Source organism: Ochotona princeps, chromosome 16, assembly GCF_030435755.1.
Source record: "Ochotona princeps isolate mOchPri1 chromosome 16, mOchPri1.hap1, whole genome shotgun sequence".
Classification (NCBI taxonomy): Eukaryota; Metazoa; Chordata; class Mammalia; order Lagomorpha; family Ochotonidae; genus Ochotona; species Ochotona princeps.
Window position 1 is genome coordinate 47,691,767 of NC_080847.1, and position 15,054 is coordinate 47,706,820.

The following is a 15,054-nucleotide window of genomic DNA, read 5'->3' on the forward strand; positions in this document are numbered from 1 at the left end:
TTAGGCCTTGCTCTCGGATCCCCCGGGAATGGACCCCACAACTCATAAGTCCAGGTCCTCTTTATTTGTTTTGGCCCTGGCACAGTAGCGTAGCAGCTAAAGTCCTTGCCTTGCATGTGGCAGGATCCCATATGGGTACTGGTTCATGTCCCAGCAGCCCTGCTTCCCATCCAGCTCCCTGCTTGTGGCCTGGGAAAGCAGTCGAGGATGGACCAAAGCCTTGGGACCCTCCCCATCCGCGTGGGAAACCCAGAAGAGGCTCCTGGCTCCTGGCTTCAAATTGGCTCAGCTCTGGCAGTTGCCGTCACTTGGGGAGTGAACCACCGGGTGGAAGATCTTCTTCCCTGTCTCTCCTCTCTGTATATCTGACTTTGCAATAAAAACAAATAAATCTTTTTTTTTTTTTTTAGTCTTTAATTAGTGAAACAAAGTGAAAAAAATATCTAAAACTGCAGCTTGGGGAAGAACCACTTGTTTTTGCCATTCTTGTACCTCTCCTCAAACTTGATCTTGGCCTCTTGCCGGGCCTTGCGTTTCAGAGCAGGGTCTCTGAAGACATCTTTGTCCACCACAGTTTTGTCCAAGGGAATATCCACGGAGTACCTGGTGGGCATGAGGTGGTTGTAGCTATAAACCTTCATGAGCGACTTGATCTTGCAGCGTTTGGCCATCTTCTTGCCCATGGCGGCCGTCAGTTTGTGAGGAGAGCGGTCAATGCTGGCCACCAGCACGTGCTTGTGGGGGCGGTCTGAGGTGCCACTGTCAATCTTCCGTCCCCAGCCAAAGCTGAAAAAATCCAAAGCCAGGAGCCAGGAGTCTGGCTTTTTCTGGGTCTCCCACGTGGGTGGAGGGTCCTAAGGCTTAAGGGCGTCCTCTACTAGCCTAGGCCACAAGCAGGGAGCTGGATGGGAAGTGGAGCTGCTGGGACACAAACCGGAGGACGTAGCACCAGGCCCATAGGTCTTTTTTTTTCTTTTTTAATTAAAAAGTTCATTCAAGATGTATATTATGAAGAAACTAAACATGAATATTAAAACTTTTTTCCAGGGGCCAACATTATGGCCTAACAATTTAAGCCTCCACCTGTAAAATGTCTTCCACCAAAAAATTTAGAATTCCATTTCCACAACATTTTTGAAATACCTTTTTATACTAAACCTATTCCAGTGTTAGCCAGTAGGTGGCACTAAAGAGACTGGGATGTGGTTTTGCAAATAAATGTAAAACGGGAGGTGCGAGGTGCGAAATAACCAGGCGGAAAGTACGCCTTTGCAACGGACACCTGAGGCCTAAGAAAGACAACTGAGAAGGAATGTGGAGCGCCCAAGATTCCAAATTTAGGAGCAAAGCTCCTACATGTATTTGAAGCTATTCTTTTATTATTATTATTTTTTTTTAAGAAGTATTTGTTTTCATTGGAAAGGCAGATCAGATTTATAGGGAGAAGACAGGAAGATCTTCCGTTTGCTGGGACACTCCCCAAGTGGCTGCAACAGCCGGATTTCAGCTGATCTGAAGCCAGGGGCCAGGAGCTTCTTCTGGATCTCCCAACAGGTGCAAGGTCCCAAGGCTTTGGACCGTCCTCCACTGCTTTCCCAGGCCACAAGCAGGGAGCTGGACGGGAAGTGGAGCTGCTGGGATTAGAACCGATGCCCATATGGGATCCCATGTGCGTGTTTGTTGTTTTGAAGACTAACTTGCATAAAGGTAAGGAACAATAGTGAAAATGAGCCCAGCACAATGGCCTAGCAGCCAAAGTCCTCGCCTTGAAAGTGTCAGGATCCCATATGGGCGCCAGTTCTAATCCCGGCAGCCTGTTTCCCATCCAGATCCCTGCTTGTGCCCTGGGAAACCAGTTGAGGACGGCCAAAAGCCTTGGGACCCTGCACCCACATGGGAGATCCGGAAGAGCTCCTGGCTCCTGGCTTCGAATCGGCTCAGCTCTGGCTGTTGCGGCCACTTGGGAGTGAATCATCGGATGGAAGATCTTCCTCTCTGTCTTTCCTCCTCTCGGTATATCTGATTTTCCAATACAAATTTTACAAATAAAATTTTTAAAATAAATTTACTCTTATTCCTTAAGAACCCAACGTAAATCAAGAGAAAAGGATGACAGTTTGAGCACCACTTGTTGACCCAGCTTGTGCTGGAGAGGATCAGCGAGGCCAGCAGGCCGGTTCTGATGCTGGAATCCCCTCGGTCACACGAGCATCATCCTGCACCACAAGAGGGCGCCATCAAGCAAGCCCTGGGCAGCTCTGAGGTCCTGTCCCTGGCTGCTTGTAGACACGGCTTCCCTCCCTCCCCTAGCCACCACTTCCTGGGAAAGTGGGCTGAGGATATTATCCAGGTTACTAATGGACAAAAGTGCACACCCAACCACATCGCCTAAAATAGGCAGAAATGAAATTTGAACCTATATCTCTAATTTAGGAAGACACACACCTAGTGTGTGCACATGTGTGTGTGTGTTTTGGGGTTGTGGGGACTTTCCTTCCACCAAGCCCACCCGTGCGGTCACCCCCCTTCTCATGCCGTTCACTTTGGTTACTTCAGTCCAGCACCGTGATCACTTGCTGGGATCCCTAACTGGACCTCCCTCCCTTTGCTCCAGAAGAGGACCTTGCAGATCCAAAGGCACACACAGTAGGGGAGGCAGCTCTGGGGCTCTGAACTCAGAAGCAGGTTCCACCTGCCTCCCTGGGAAGGTCCACCTGGAGGGAGAGGCATTGGTGAAGGCACTTGCTCTCCCACCCCACCCCCTTCCCTGCCAGGGCAGCCTGGGAACCAAAGGCCACAGGTTCATCACCCTTCCCCGGGAGTGGGGTAGGTGTGTGTGCGTGTTGGCGGGGGGGCAGACATTCACACAATCAGGAATAGCAAGTCCATAAATCAGCCCTGTGGCAGGGAGCTCCTCCAGCAGCCCGCCCTCCTACCCACCCCTCCTCCTGACATTCTGGTGCAAGGAGGGGCCTGGGCATATATAGCTAGGGAGGCACTGTGAGTGGAGTTGGCTGCGGAAGCTTGGAGCTGAGGTGAGGAGCAGAGTCTAGGACTGCAGTGGTGGGAAGCTGCCAGGTGCTGAGACTCGGGGAGGCACTGACCGCCCCATCGCCTTGGTGTCCTCCTTGCTGTCCACCAGGCCTCCAGGAGGCTGGGCACATCCTCTGCAGGAAGCAGCCCTTTGCAGTTGGGATGTGGGGTAGAGATGGAGTGGGTGAGTCTCTCTTCCTCCCCCAACCTGCTCTCTGTCCATACAGGACCATGGCTCCTGCAGAAGAAGTGGAGAAAGGGTCTCCAGTGGTGGTGGGGTTGCTGGTCGTGGGCAACATCATTATTCTGGTGAGATGACCCTCTGTAACCCAGCCTGCCATGCAGGGATGGGCAGCAGGGAGGCTGGAGCCCGGGACTGCCCCATCTTGCCAGCACTGCCCATTCAAGACAGTCTGGGTTCCAATCCCGGTTCTACCTCTCCTCAGTGAAAGAACCCTACTGAGCCACTCAATTTCTCTGCCCGCTAGATTGGGATAGATTGCATGTCCCGATTGTGTGGATTCACCCACACATGGCCTGAGGCCCAGAGAAAGTGCCAGGCTCATGCCAGCTAGCATCATCATCATTACCGTGGGCATCAAGGAAATGCTTGATGCCCTGGATGTCTATCGTCATGGCAGTGAGCACGTCAGTGAACAACCTTTGTGATGCGTGCCCATGGCTTTGGGCTGCCTGGGTTTAGATCCAGGTGTGGGGCTTGGGGCCAGTGACCCCCTTTGGTAAAGTAGAAATGAGTCAGGGGTGCTGTGAGCAGAAAGTGAGCTACTAGGTCCATAGGCTTTGTGTCGAGTCTGGCATTTGTGGTTCCTGTCTGGGTTGGCCAGAACAGCGGTACCCTATGGCTGGTAGCAAAAATAAATCCCACACAAAGCAGTGCCTAGCGCACTGGGACCAGTGCCTGGCACACAGTGAAAACACTCATGAGCTTTTACTCTTCATGTTTTTTTTTTTAAGATTTATTTGTTTGAAAGAGAGAAGTGACAGAAAAAGAGATTTTCTGTCTGCTCCTTCAGTCCTCAAATCGCTGCAAGATTTGGGGATGGGCCAGGCAGAAGCCAGGAACCCCCTCCAAGGACCGTCCCTTGATGCAGGATTACTGTTGAGGGAAAGGGCTAGGCCAGAGGGCATTTGTCATTTCCAGGGTCAGGGCCAGTCATGCCCTTCCTTAAAGAACAGCACTATTAGAGCTCCAGCACACGCATGGAAAAAACACTATACGAGGCTTTCAATTCTTCTGCCTCAAGAGCAGTTTAGCCTCCATTTTTTCTTTCTTTTTAAGATTTACTTATTTTTATTGGCAAGGCAGTTTTCACAGAGAGAAGGGGAGACAGAGATTTTCCATCACTGGTTCACTCCCCAAATGGCCACAACAGTCAGAGATGGGCTGACCAGAGAGAGCCTGGAGCTTCCTCTAGGTCTCCCACATAAGTGCAGGGTCCCAAGGCTTTGGGCCATTCTCTTCTTTCCCAGGTCACAAGCAGGGAGCTGGATGGAAAATGGAGCAGCCAGGACATGAACCCGAGCCCATAAGGGTGCTGGCACTTGTAGGTAGAGAATGAGCCAACTCAGCCATCACAATAGTCCCATCTAAATTTGTGTGTGTGTGTGTGTGTGTGTGTGTTTTCTGCATGTATTTTATTTGAAAGGCATAGAGACAAAGACATCTCTCACTTCTGGGTTCACTCCCCAGACAGCCAGGGCTGGGTCAGGCCAAACCAGGCAGGAGCCTGGAACTACATCCTGGTCTCCCAGGTGGGTAGGTGGTAAAGACTAAAGTGTTTGAGCCATCACCTGCTGCCTCCTGGGGTACACATTAGGAAAAGGCTAGAGTGGCACATGCAGTGGGACTGGCACCCAGACACTCCCCACGGTATTAACTGCCATGTATTAACTGCTGTGCCAAACACCTGCCTCTAAGCTTACCTTCTGTTTTCCTGCAAACCTCCCCCAGCCTGCCCCTGCTCTGGGCCCAGCCAGGCGCTGCTGGCAGTCTCTCCTGCCGTCCCCTAGGCAACCGACCCCAGGATGGCTCCAGCTTCTGCCCCTGCTCTGTGCCCACTTTGCAGAGAGGGCAACAGAGGCTCAGAATGGAGGAGGGAGCTGCCCGTAGAGGCTCACGGAGCCAGTGCCGCTGGCGGGATGCCCCCTCCCTAACCCAAAGGCTCTGCTGTAGCTGTCTGGCCTGGCCCTGTTCGCGGAGACAGTGTGGGTGACAGCCGACCAGTACCGCGTGTATCCACTGATGGGCGTCTCAGGCAAAGACGACGTCTTCGCGGGCGCCTGGATCGCCATCTTCTGCGGCTTCTCCTTCTTCGTGGTGGCCAGCTTCGGGGTGGGCGCAGCACTCTGCCGCAGCCGCCCCATGATCCTCACGGTGAGCCCCGCCCCACCTTCTGCCACAGGGATGGATGGCTTTGAGTAGCCTTGGGATTCGAACCCCAGCTCTCTGCCTCTGGAGTATGTGCCGGTAGTTCAGCCAGCAGCAGCGATAACAACAATAGCAGCGCCATCGGATAATAGGAGCACTAGCTATAGTGAGTCCCCACTTTCTGCCAGGACTCCAGAGAGTCCCAAAGATTGGTTCATGAGTTCCCTGTCTACCGAGAAATGCCATCATCATCTCCCTACTTGACAGAAATGGGAAAGGTTCAAACATGTGAATTCTCTTATCCAAAGTCACACAGCAGGTGAGAAGCAGAGCCCACAGGTTTGAGAGTGTGCTCCTGCTTTCTGCCAGCGGCCACTCACACTGCCCACGCACTTGGCATCTGGCACCAGGCACTGCAGCCGTGAAAATGAGCTACCTCGGTCTTTGCAGAAAGGGATGCTTTTCAACCTATCTGCCAGATGAGGAAACTGGGGTTGAAAAGGCCTGGGGGCGGTCTCTGTCCAGTGACTGTGGAAGAACAGAGTCCCATCCGAGCCCCAGCCCCCTTCACACTGAGGCCGCCCCACTGGGGCTTCTGCAATGGCACAGGACCCTTCAGGTCGGGGTAGTTGTGGTTCTCCAAGCTGCTCATGTTGACCGAGCAGAAAGCAAGTAGAGGGTGGATGGCGATGGCTGTGAGCAAGACTCAAGGGCCTTGGACCTTGGGTGTCAGCAGGAAAAGCAGGTGGGGAGTTAGGGACTAGCAAGAGAAGGCGGAGAGAAGGAGGCAGAGAGGGGGAGCAGGTCTCTGGGAGACAGTCCTGGGCCTGCAGGAGCAGGGGCAAAGTGAGGCTGAGTGAGGAGGAGGAGGGAGCTGAGGGGAGGGGTGAGAGCAGCCAGGCCGGGGAGCCGGCGGGGCAGTGTGCCAAGCAGACAGCCTTGGTTGTCAACCCGCAAGGACAGGGCTTCCCCTTTCCCTCTCCTTTCTGTCTGGTTTTTTTTTTTTTTTTTTTTTCGGTCTTTCCTCGTTCTGTATTTAAATCTCTGGCATACCAGCTTAACCAAAAGCTTTAGCTATTCACACAGCTAGTTTAAAGAAATATGTGTGTACTATTCGTTTGCTATTAACTCAGAGCCAGGCTTTTAAGAACTGTATTAAAGGAAGGCTTGGCCAAGTGGCCTTTCAAGCCCTGCGTACCTATCACCTGGTCTCACCTGGAGGCCTGGTCGCTTCCTGCCTGCATCTCTCCCTGATGGGGCACCTTGAAGCATTCATTTATCCAGAATGTTCAGGTTCTCTGAGTGACTGTCTCCTGGCCATGGACTTGGTGTTGGGTTCTCGCCAGACTGTGACTTTTACAATAACGGATGAGCACAGCAAAAGCATTTTCACCAAATGCCCACTACTACTATCGTGCACTCCACCTCCAACCCTGGCACACCTCACAAATGTCACCCTCCTTCCTGTTTGCCCATGCCCATCTGAGCTCAAAGGGTGTATCTCACTCTTGCCCCTCCCCTTTGACAGTAGTATGGACATTTTTTAAGTATGGGAAATATTAACTCTTTTTTTTTTTTAAGATTTATTTTTTGGGTCAAGCACTATATCGTTCAGTGGTGAAATTCTCACCTTGCATGCCTAGCATCCCATATGGACACTGGTTCATGTCCCAGTTGCTCCACTTGCCATCCAGCTCCCTGCTTATGGCCTGGGAAAGCATTTGAAGATGGCCCAGAGCCTTGGGACCCTGCACCTGCCTGGGAAACTTAGAAAAAGTTCCTTGGGCCCCGCGGCGTGGTCTAGTGGCTAAAATCCTTGCCTTGAACGCGCCAGGATCCCATACGGGCGCCGGTTCTAATCCCGGCAGTTCCACTTCCCATCCAGCTCCCTGCTTGTGGCCTGGGAAAGCAGTCAAGGACGGCCCAAAAGCTTTGGGACCCTGCACCCACATGGGAGACCCAGAAGAGGTTCCTGGCTCCTGGTTTCAGATCGGCGCAGCACCAGCCTTTGCGGTCACTTGGGCAGTGAATCATTGAATGGAAGATCTTCCTCTCTGTCTCTCTTCCTCTCTGTATATCTGACTTTGTAATAAAAATAAATAAATCTTAAAAAAAAAGTTCCTGGTTGCTGGTTTCAAATTGGCTCAGCTCTGACCGTTGCAGTCAGTCGGGGCATGAACCAGCAAACAGAAGATCTTTCTTTCTGTCTGTCCTCTCTGTAAATCTGCCTTTCCAATAAAAAAATAAGTAAATCTTAAAAGAGTTTTCTTTTTAAATTAGAAAGGCAGATTTATAGGGAGAAGGAGAGGCAGAGTGATCTACTGGGTCACTTTCTAAATGGCTGCAATGGCCGCCGTTGAACTTGTTCAGAGCCAGGAGGTAGGAGCTTCTTTCGGGTCCCAAGGCGTTGGGTCATCCTCTGCTGCTTTCCCAGGTCATAAGCAAGGAGATGGGTGGGAAGTGGGGCAGCCAGGACGCGAACCGGCACCCGTATGGGATCCCAGCACTCAAAGGCAGAGGATTAGCCAGTTCAGCCATTGTGCCGGCCCCTGTTTATATAGATTCTAAGCCACCCACTCACTTTGAGAAATTTCTTATGTGTTTTTTTTGACTGTATTTCCCTTTTCATTTTGTTATAAAAATATTTCAAATGTTCAGCAAATTTGAGAAACAGGCACAGTGAACACTAATATATCTACCTGCTGAGTAATATCTGTGCGTCCACCACGCTGCCCTTCACATATTCTTTTTTTTTTTTAATTTATTTATTTTTATTACAAAGTCAGATATATAGAGAGGAGAGACAGAGAGGAAGATCTTCCATCCGATGATTCACTCCCCAAGTAAGCGCAACGGCTGGTGCTGCGCCGATCCGAAGCCAGGAGCCAGGAACTTCCTCCAGGTCTCCCACGTGGATGCAGGGTCCCAATGCATTGGGCCATCCTCGACTGCTTTCCCAGGCCACAAGCAGGGAGCTGGATGGGAAGTGGAACTGCCGGGATTAGAACCAGTGCCCATATGGGATCCCGGGGCATTCAAGGCGAGGACTTTAGCCACTAGGCCACGCCGCCGGGCCCAGATTGATTTTATTTATTTGAAAAACAGAGTTACAGAGAACCAGGGAGAAACATATCTATCTGCTGATTCGTTCTCCAAATGGCTGCAATGTCTGGGGCTGGGTTGGACCAAAGTTAGGAATCTGTCACTTTATCTGGTCTCTAATGTGGGTGGTAGAGGCCCAAGCACTTGGGGTATTCTCCACTGCTTGCCTAGGTTCACTGGCAGGAAGCTGAATCAGAAGTGAAGCATCCGGGACTGGGACCAGCAGCGTTCTGACACGGCCCCCATCACAGTGCTGGCTCCTGGCAGTCTCTAGGGGCTGTGGCGTCCCTGGCTTCACCTGCCCTCTGTAAGGCTGACCCTCTTTCCCTGTGTCTCCGCAGTACCTGGTCCTCATGCTCATTGTCTATATCTTCGAGTGTGCCTCCTGCATCACCGCCTACACACACCGGGATTATGTGAGCCAGTGCAGAGTCCGGGAGGGCCAGGGCGGGGCAGGCTCCAGGCGAAGGCGACCACTCTCCTCTCCTGGTTTCTGCAGATGGTGTCCACCCCATCCCTGATCACCAAGCAGATGCTGACCTTCTACAGTGCTGACAGCGACCAGGGCCGGGAGCTGACTCGCCTCTGGGACCGCATCATGATCGAGGTGGGGGAGGAAGAGCGAGGGGGTGGGATGGCCTGGAGCTCTATCCGCACCCACAATGCGCTCCGTTGAAAACTGTTGGCGGAGGGAGGGAGCGAGGGAGGGAGGGAGGCAGGGATCTTCCATCCACTGATTCACTTCCCTGTTACTCAGAACAGCTAGCGTCAGAGCCTGGCCAGGCTAAAGCAAGGCCATTGGAACTCAGCAGGGCAGGGTTTGGGGCACCACCAGTTCCCAGGTGAATAAATAGGACCAGGAGGACCAGTCCCTTGCCTGGGGAGGGTGATAGAGCTGGCATTGCATTCGGGCAGCCTGGAGTCAAAGCCTCTGCTCTTAACCAATCCAAAAGTGGCTCAGCAATAATAGCAACGGTAACCATAGCAACTGTTTCTTGAGTGCTAATTTTGGTTTAGCATTGTTCAAAGCACTTTAAAAATTTATGTAATCGAGGCCAGTGAGATGGTGTATCCAGCAAATCCTCCAGCTGTAAGGCCGGCATCCCTTGATGGGCACCAGTTGAAGTCCTGGCTGCTCCACTTCCCATCCAGCTCCCAGTTTATGGTCTGGGACAGCAGCAAAGAATGACCAAACTCCTTGGGCTCCTGTGCCTGCTTAGCAGACCAGGAAGAAGATTCTGGCTCCCGATTTCAGATAGGATCAGCTCTGGCCGTCGCAGCCATTTGGGAAGTGAACCAGTGGAGGGAAGATCCATCTCTCCTTCTTTTCTTTTTCTGTAACTCTGAGTTTCAAACAAAATAAATTACAAAAAAAAAACTTAATAATCCTTAGGGCTGCCATTGTAGCATAGAAGATTAGGCTGCTTCCTGCAGTGCCAGTATCCTGTGAGACTGCCACTTCAAGTCTGCTTCAGAAGCTGCCTAATACTGGGAGCCCAAATACTTGAGCCCTTAGGAGACCTAGATGGATCCCCAGGCGCCTGGCTTTGCCCTGGCCCAGTCCTAGCTGTTGCAGACTTCTGGGGAATAAATCAGCAGATGGCAGATCTCTCTCTCTGTTCACTCTGCTTTGCTTTTCAAATCCATGCACAGTGAAATAAATAAAAAATAAACTCAGGGAATCCTCACAACCACCCCACAGGGAAGGTCAGCTTTATGAAGATGTGAAAAGAGGTGTCACAAAGCTGGTGTTGATACAAAGCCAGGTTGCCACATTCCAGAGTGGCACTTTTTAAAAAAGGATATTAGTTCATTTATTTTAACAGCTTATGTTATTTAGTTGAAAGAGTGACAAGGAGAGGCCAAGAGAGAGAAACAGAGACTCTCCCATCTGTTGGTTCACTCCACTGTAATCTGAGCTAGGCTAACTCCACAGATGGCCAGGAACAGCCAATTGCGAGTCAGGCTGAAGCCAGGACCTGCACCCGGGTCCCCATGTGGGTGCAAGGGCTCAAGCACTTGGGCCATCCACTGCTGCCTTTCCAGACACATTAGCAAGGAGCTGGATTGAGAGTGGAACAGCCGGGATATGAAATGGTGCTCCTATATGGCCTGGTGGCATCCCAAGTGATGGTGGCTTAACATGCTGCACTGCAACGCTGGCTGCCAGAGAACAGTCCTAAATCCAATAGTATGTTGCATCAGAAGAGAAATAGAGGAACCAGGTATATTGAGGTCCCTACATAGCCCGGGGTGTACAGCTGGCCAGCATTTGAGCTCATGTTGGATAGATTTTCTGGCCACAAGGACACAACCTCCTGGTACCACAGAGAGCCTGAAATGGGCCTTTCTGTGTGATCTTATCAACAGATTTTCTGAGACAAGAATTCTGAAATAAATCATGGCATGGGTTTCATCCAGATTTCCTACCTGCCTCCTATTCCTGGGGCGAAAGGTGTCCCATCTTGGCTCTCCTAACTGCCCACCCATGACGTGGCTGCAGGTGGAAGAAGGCCCACCCAATCTCTCCCTGCTGTGTGACCTCTGACCTCTGAGCCTATACCTGCCTAACTCCCCACCCCCACTCATTCTCCCCAGCAAGAATGCTGTGGCACTTCCGGTCCCATGGACTGGGTGAACTACACATCGGCCTTCCGGGCGGCCACACCAGAGGTGGTGTACCCCTGGCCCCCACTGTGCTGCCGCCGGACTGCCAACTTCATCCCTGTCAACGAAGAGGGCTGTCGTCTGGGCCACCTGGATTACATATTCAGCAAGGTGCGCACCGTCAGGGCCCTCCTACCTGCTCCCCAGAGTCCCTGACTCCCCTTAGTCAGTAGATCCCCCTTCCCCGGTGTGAGAAAATAGGGCCCATGCTGGCTCACTGCCCACCTCAGGCATCATCCCAACTCCCCTTGGTCCCCTGCCCAGGGCTGCTTTCACCACATCGGCCATGCCATCGACAGCTACACGTGGGGCATCTCATGGTTTGGCTTTGCCATCCTGATGTGGACGGTGAGAGGTGGGGCACCTGTGGGCTGGGCAGGGCTGGGTGTGAGGCTGGGGGGCCCTGCTCACTGCTGCCTCACACAGCTCCCGGTCATGCTGATCACCATGTATTTTTACACCACACTCTGAGCAACCGGAAGGGGAGGCCACACACACGGATGGCCACTTCCTTGCTCCCGGTATCGCCCCTTCTCTTCCCTTCCCCCACTGAAATTGTCTGTGCCCTGCTAGGTAAGCCTGAGATGTGCCCCAAATCTTATGGGTCTGTGGGATGGGCCCCTTTGCCCTTGACCTCACATTCCCTTCCTGACTCCAGTCCCTGTCCTTTGGGAACCCTTCCCTTGACCCGAACAAGCCTTTCCCAGGTGCCTGCCAAGCAGCTCCCATGGCGACAGGTGTCATTGCTAAACAGCCTGTGATTGTTGAAGCTGTGGTAGCCTGGCCTTGCTGTGAAAGGAGAGACGGGCTCCCCTGTCATTTTACTGTCCCCAGCCCCCTTCTGCTCTGAACTAAGTGTGGACCAGGTATTCAATAAATGCCAGCTGATCAACTGAATGAGTGCACGGGTTTGTTTGCTCTGGATAAAGGTGGCTGTAGAGTGACTGCTACAGGGAAGGGACCCAAACCCAGCTGGCACTGTGAAAATCCGGCCATGCAGCTTGGTGGCTCCTGCGATTGAGTCAAAAGGCCAACTTCAGGCGCATCTCCACCCAGGAATTCAATCTACATGTCCAGGAATCCCAGACAGGATTTCTTAGGCAATATCAGAGTTGCATCTCTCTCATGCTCGCTTTTTTTGTGTGTGGTTGTTTGTTTAATATTTCTTTAGGTTCTAGTGTGAGGAATCAGATGGGCGAATAGGTAGTTAGAGCCTCTGGTCCCTGATGGAGTTACCTTTTTTTTTCTTCTAAGATTTATTTGTTTATTTTATTAGAAAGTTAGGTATACAGAGAGGAGAGACAGAAAGCAAGATCTTCCGTCCATTGATGTACTCCCCAAGTGGCCACAACAGCCAGGGCTTAGCTAATCCGAAGTCAGGAGCCAGGAGCTGGGTCTCCATACAGGTGCAAGGTCCCAAGGTTTTGGGCCATCCTCCACTGCTTTCCCAGGCCACAAGCAGGGAGCTGGATGGGAAGTGGAGCCGCTGGGATTAGAACCGGCACCCATATGGGATCCCGGAGCATGCGAGGCGAGGACTTCAGCCGCTAGGGAACAACACTGGGCCCGTGAAGTTACCTTTTAAAATATAAAATCTTGTTTCTCCCCATTTTTTTCCCTTCCAAGAAAGCTCTCCATAGCTTTGTCCTTAGTCCCCTTGAAGGAGAGCAAAGGAGCAACATTACAATATCAATTCCCATCGTTTAGGATTGTTATCACAACAAAAGCAAAAGCTTATACCAATCTCCATATCTGAGTTACTATCAAATAGATGGTGCTAGGGATTTCAGCTTAATCTCAGAATGGGAGGAAGAACAAGTAGAAACATTGCTGCCCATTGTGAAGGAGTTCCCCTCTTTTTATACCCTTTGTCCCCCTCCCTGAGATGGTGCTTAAAAGACACGAATTCCTGGCCTGGCGTAGTAGGCTACCACACTGAACCCTCACACACTCTTAAATAAGTCTTGCTTTGCACTCTGAAATTGTCCGCATGAAATTTCTTTCATGTGATACAAGAAATGAGGGCCCAGCGCAATAGCTAAAGTCTCCGCCTTGATTGCCCCAAGATCCCATATGGGCACTGGTTCTAATCTCGGCAGCCCCACTTCCCATCCAGCTCCCTGCTTGTGGCCTGGAAAAGCAGAGGATGGCCCAAAGCCTTGTAGAGAACTGATGTTTCATTCGCTGGGGGTTTGGGCATTTTTCCAAATATTCTATGATGGCACTTTCAGTGTTCATTACAATGCCACTGCTGGAGGTGAGAAAACAATGTGCTGGCGGATGTCTTCAGGCCTTACCTGAGCAGTTAGGACGAACCAGGCCTTGCCAGGACCGGGCTCTGGGTGGTCCAGCAGGCTGGCGCCGTCCTCCAACCCAGATCTGCCACAGTCCCCTCCCTGTGGCCAGACACCTGCAGAATGTGACTCAACCAAACTGGGAGAATGTGATTTGACCAAGGCAGGCCACGGCTGGCAGGACAAGTTTATCTGCTTCCGGCTTCCTCACTCAGAGGGCCAGCTCCTGTAGGTGAGAGGGGAGCAGATGAGGGTCAGGTCAGCCGCTTGGTGGCTGGTTGCTACTGCTCGGCCACGTGACCACAGCCCTCCTTGGCTTCTAACCTCGCAGGGCCTTCAACACAAGGTTCAGTTCTTGCCCCACTGGGGCCTGGGAAGCCAGCCCCTTTCCATCTCTCCCTCCCCACCGGAGAGCTAGAATGAAAAGAAACTGTAATGCAATGCAGGAATCAATGACTCTCCCTCTGACTATGTCTATCATTGCTTCTTCCTTGAAGGCAAATAGATCTTTTTTTTTTTTTTTTTTTTTCAGTAAAAGGTTTAACACCCGCACTGCTAGCTCCTCTAGGAATCTATCTTGCTTGTGCATTCGGGCGAGTGTGCGAAGATTCAAGTAATGGAAAAGCAATAACTAGGGTTGGTGTTATAGCACAGAGGGCCAAGTCACCACCTATGGTACCAGCATCCGATCTGGATAGCACCTGAGTTTCAGCTGCTCTAATCTCTACTAACAATCCTGGGAAAGCAACAGAGGATGGCCGCTGACACCCATGTGGGAGACCCCGATGGAGCTGCAGGCTCCTGGCTTCCACCTGGCCCAGTTACAACCATTGTGGCCCTTTGGGGAGTGAACCACTGGAGGAACTCCTCTCGCTCTTGCTGTCTTTTTCCTTTCAAATACATAAATATAAAAATCTTTAAGAACATAATACAGAGAAAGCTTAAGTCACATCAAAGGGTACTCATTTAGTCATTTAGTTCTGTCAATACGAGGAGGTAAAATTTACACAGAATCACAGCTGTATTTGCTGGTAGAAACCATCTCCTCCAAGACACATGCTTCAAGACAGGACCCTTGGAGAACAGAAAAGACATCAGCAGAAAGACAAATGCAATTTCTTTTTTAAAAAGGTTTATTTGTTTTTATTTGAAAGGCAGATTTTATAGAGAGAAAGTCTTTTATTTACTGATTCACTTCCCAAATGGCTACAACAGCTAGAACCTAGAACTTCTTCTGGGGCTCCCATGTAGGTGCAGGGTGCCAAGGACTGGGAAATCCCCTGTGGCTTTCCCAGGTGCATTAACAGGGAGCTAGATTAGAAGTGGAGTACCTGGGACATGAACCGGTGCCTATATGGGATGCTGGTACCTCTCCCTCCCTTCCTGTCTCTGTAACTGCCTTTCGAATAAAAAATATTTTTTTTCCAATTGAAGATATGTCTATTTTTATTACAAAGTCGGATATACAGAGAGGAGGAGAGACAGAGAGGAAGATCTTCCGTCCAATGATTCACTCCCTAAGTGACCACAATGGCTGGTGCTGCGCCGATCTGAAGCCAGGAGCCAGGA

The 15,054-nt window shown here is 51.3% G+C and overlaps 1 protein-coding gene across 1 annotated transcript; it reads left to right on the forward strand.

Annotated features, from left to right (window-relative positions):
* The first annotated feature begins 3,264 nt into the window (after nt 1-3,264).
* On the forward strand, nt 3,265-11,930 carry UPK1A (uroplakin 1A). Its single transcript, XM_058674857.1, has 7 exons — nt 3,265-3,342; nt 5,228-5,428; nt 8,866-8,940; nt 9,024-9,131; nt 11,123-11,302; nt 11,456-11,539; nt 11,618-11,930. Exons 1-7 carry the CDS (start codon nt 3,265-3,267, stop codon nt 11,660-11,662), a joined length of 771 nt encoding a protein of 256 aa, XP_058530840.1. The 3' UTR covers nt 11,663-11,930.
* Nucleotides 11,931-15,054: the final 3,124 nt, after the last annotated feature.

What these genes read in the sequence shown, in the direction of transcription:
- UPK1A (XM_058674857.1), top strand. Translation starts at nt 3,265, where the DNA reads ATGGCTCCTGCAGAAGAAGTGGAGAAAGGGTCTCCAGTGGTGGTGGGG. An exon ending in TGGATTACATATTCAGCAAG is followed by an intron (nt 11,303 to 11,455) that starts GTGCGCACCGTC and finishes TCCCCTGCCCAG; the next exon opens with GGCTGCTTTCACCACATCGG. An exon ending in TTGCCATCCTGATGTGGACG is followed by an intron (nt 11,540 to 11,617) that starts GTGAGAGGTGGG and finishes TGCCTCACACAG; the next exon opens with CTCCCGGTCATGCTGATCAC.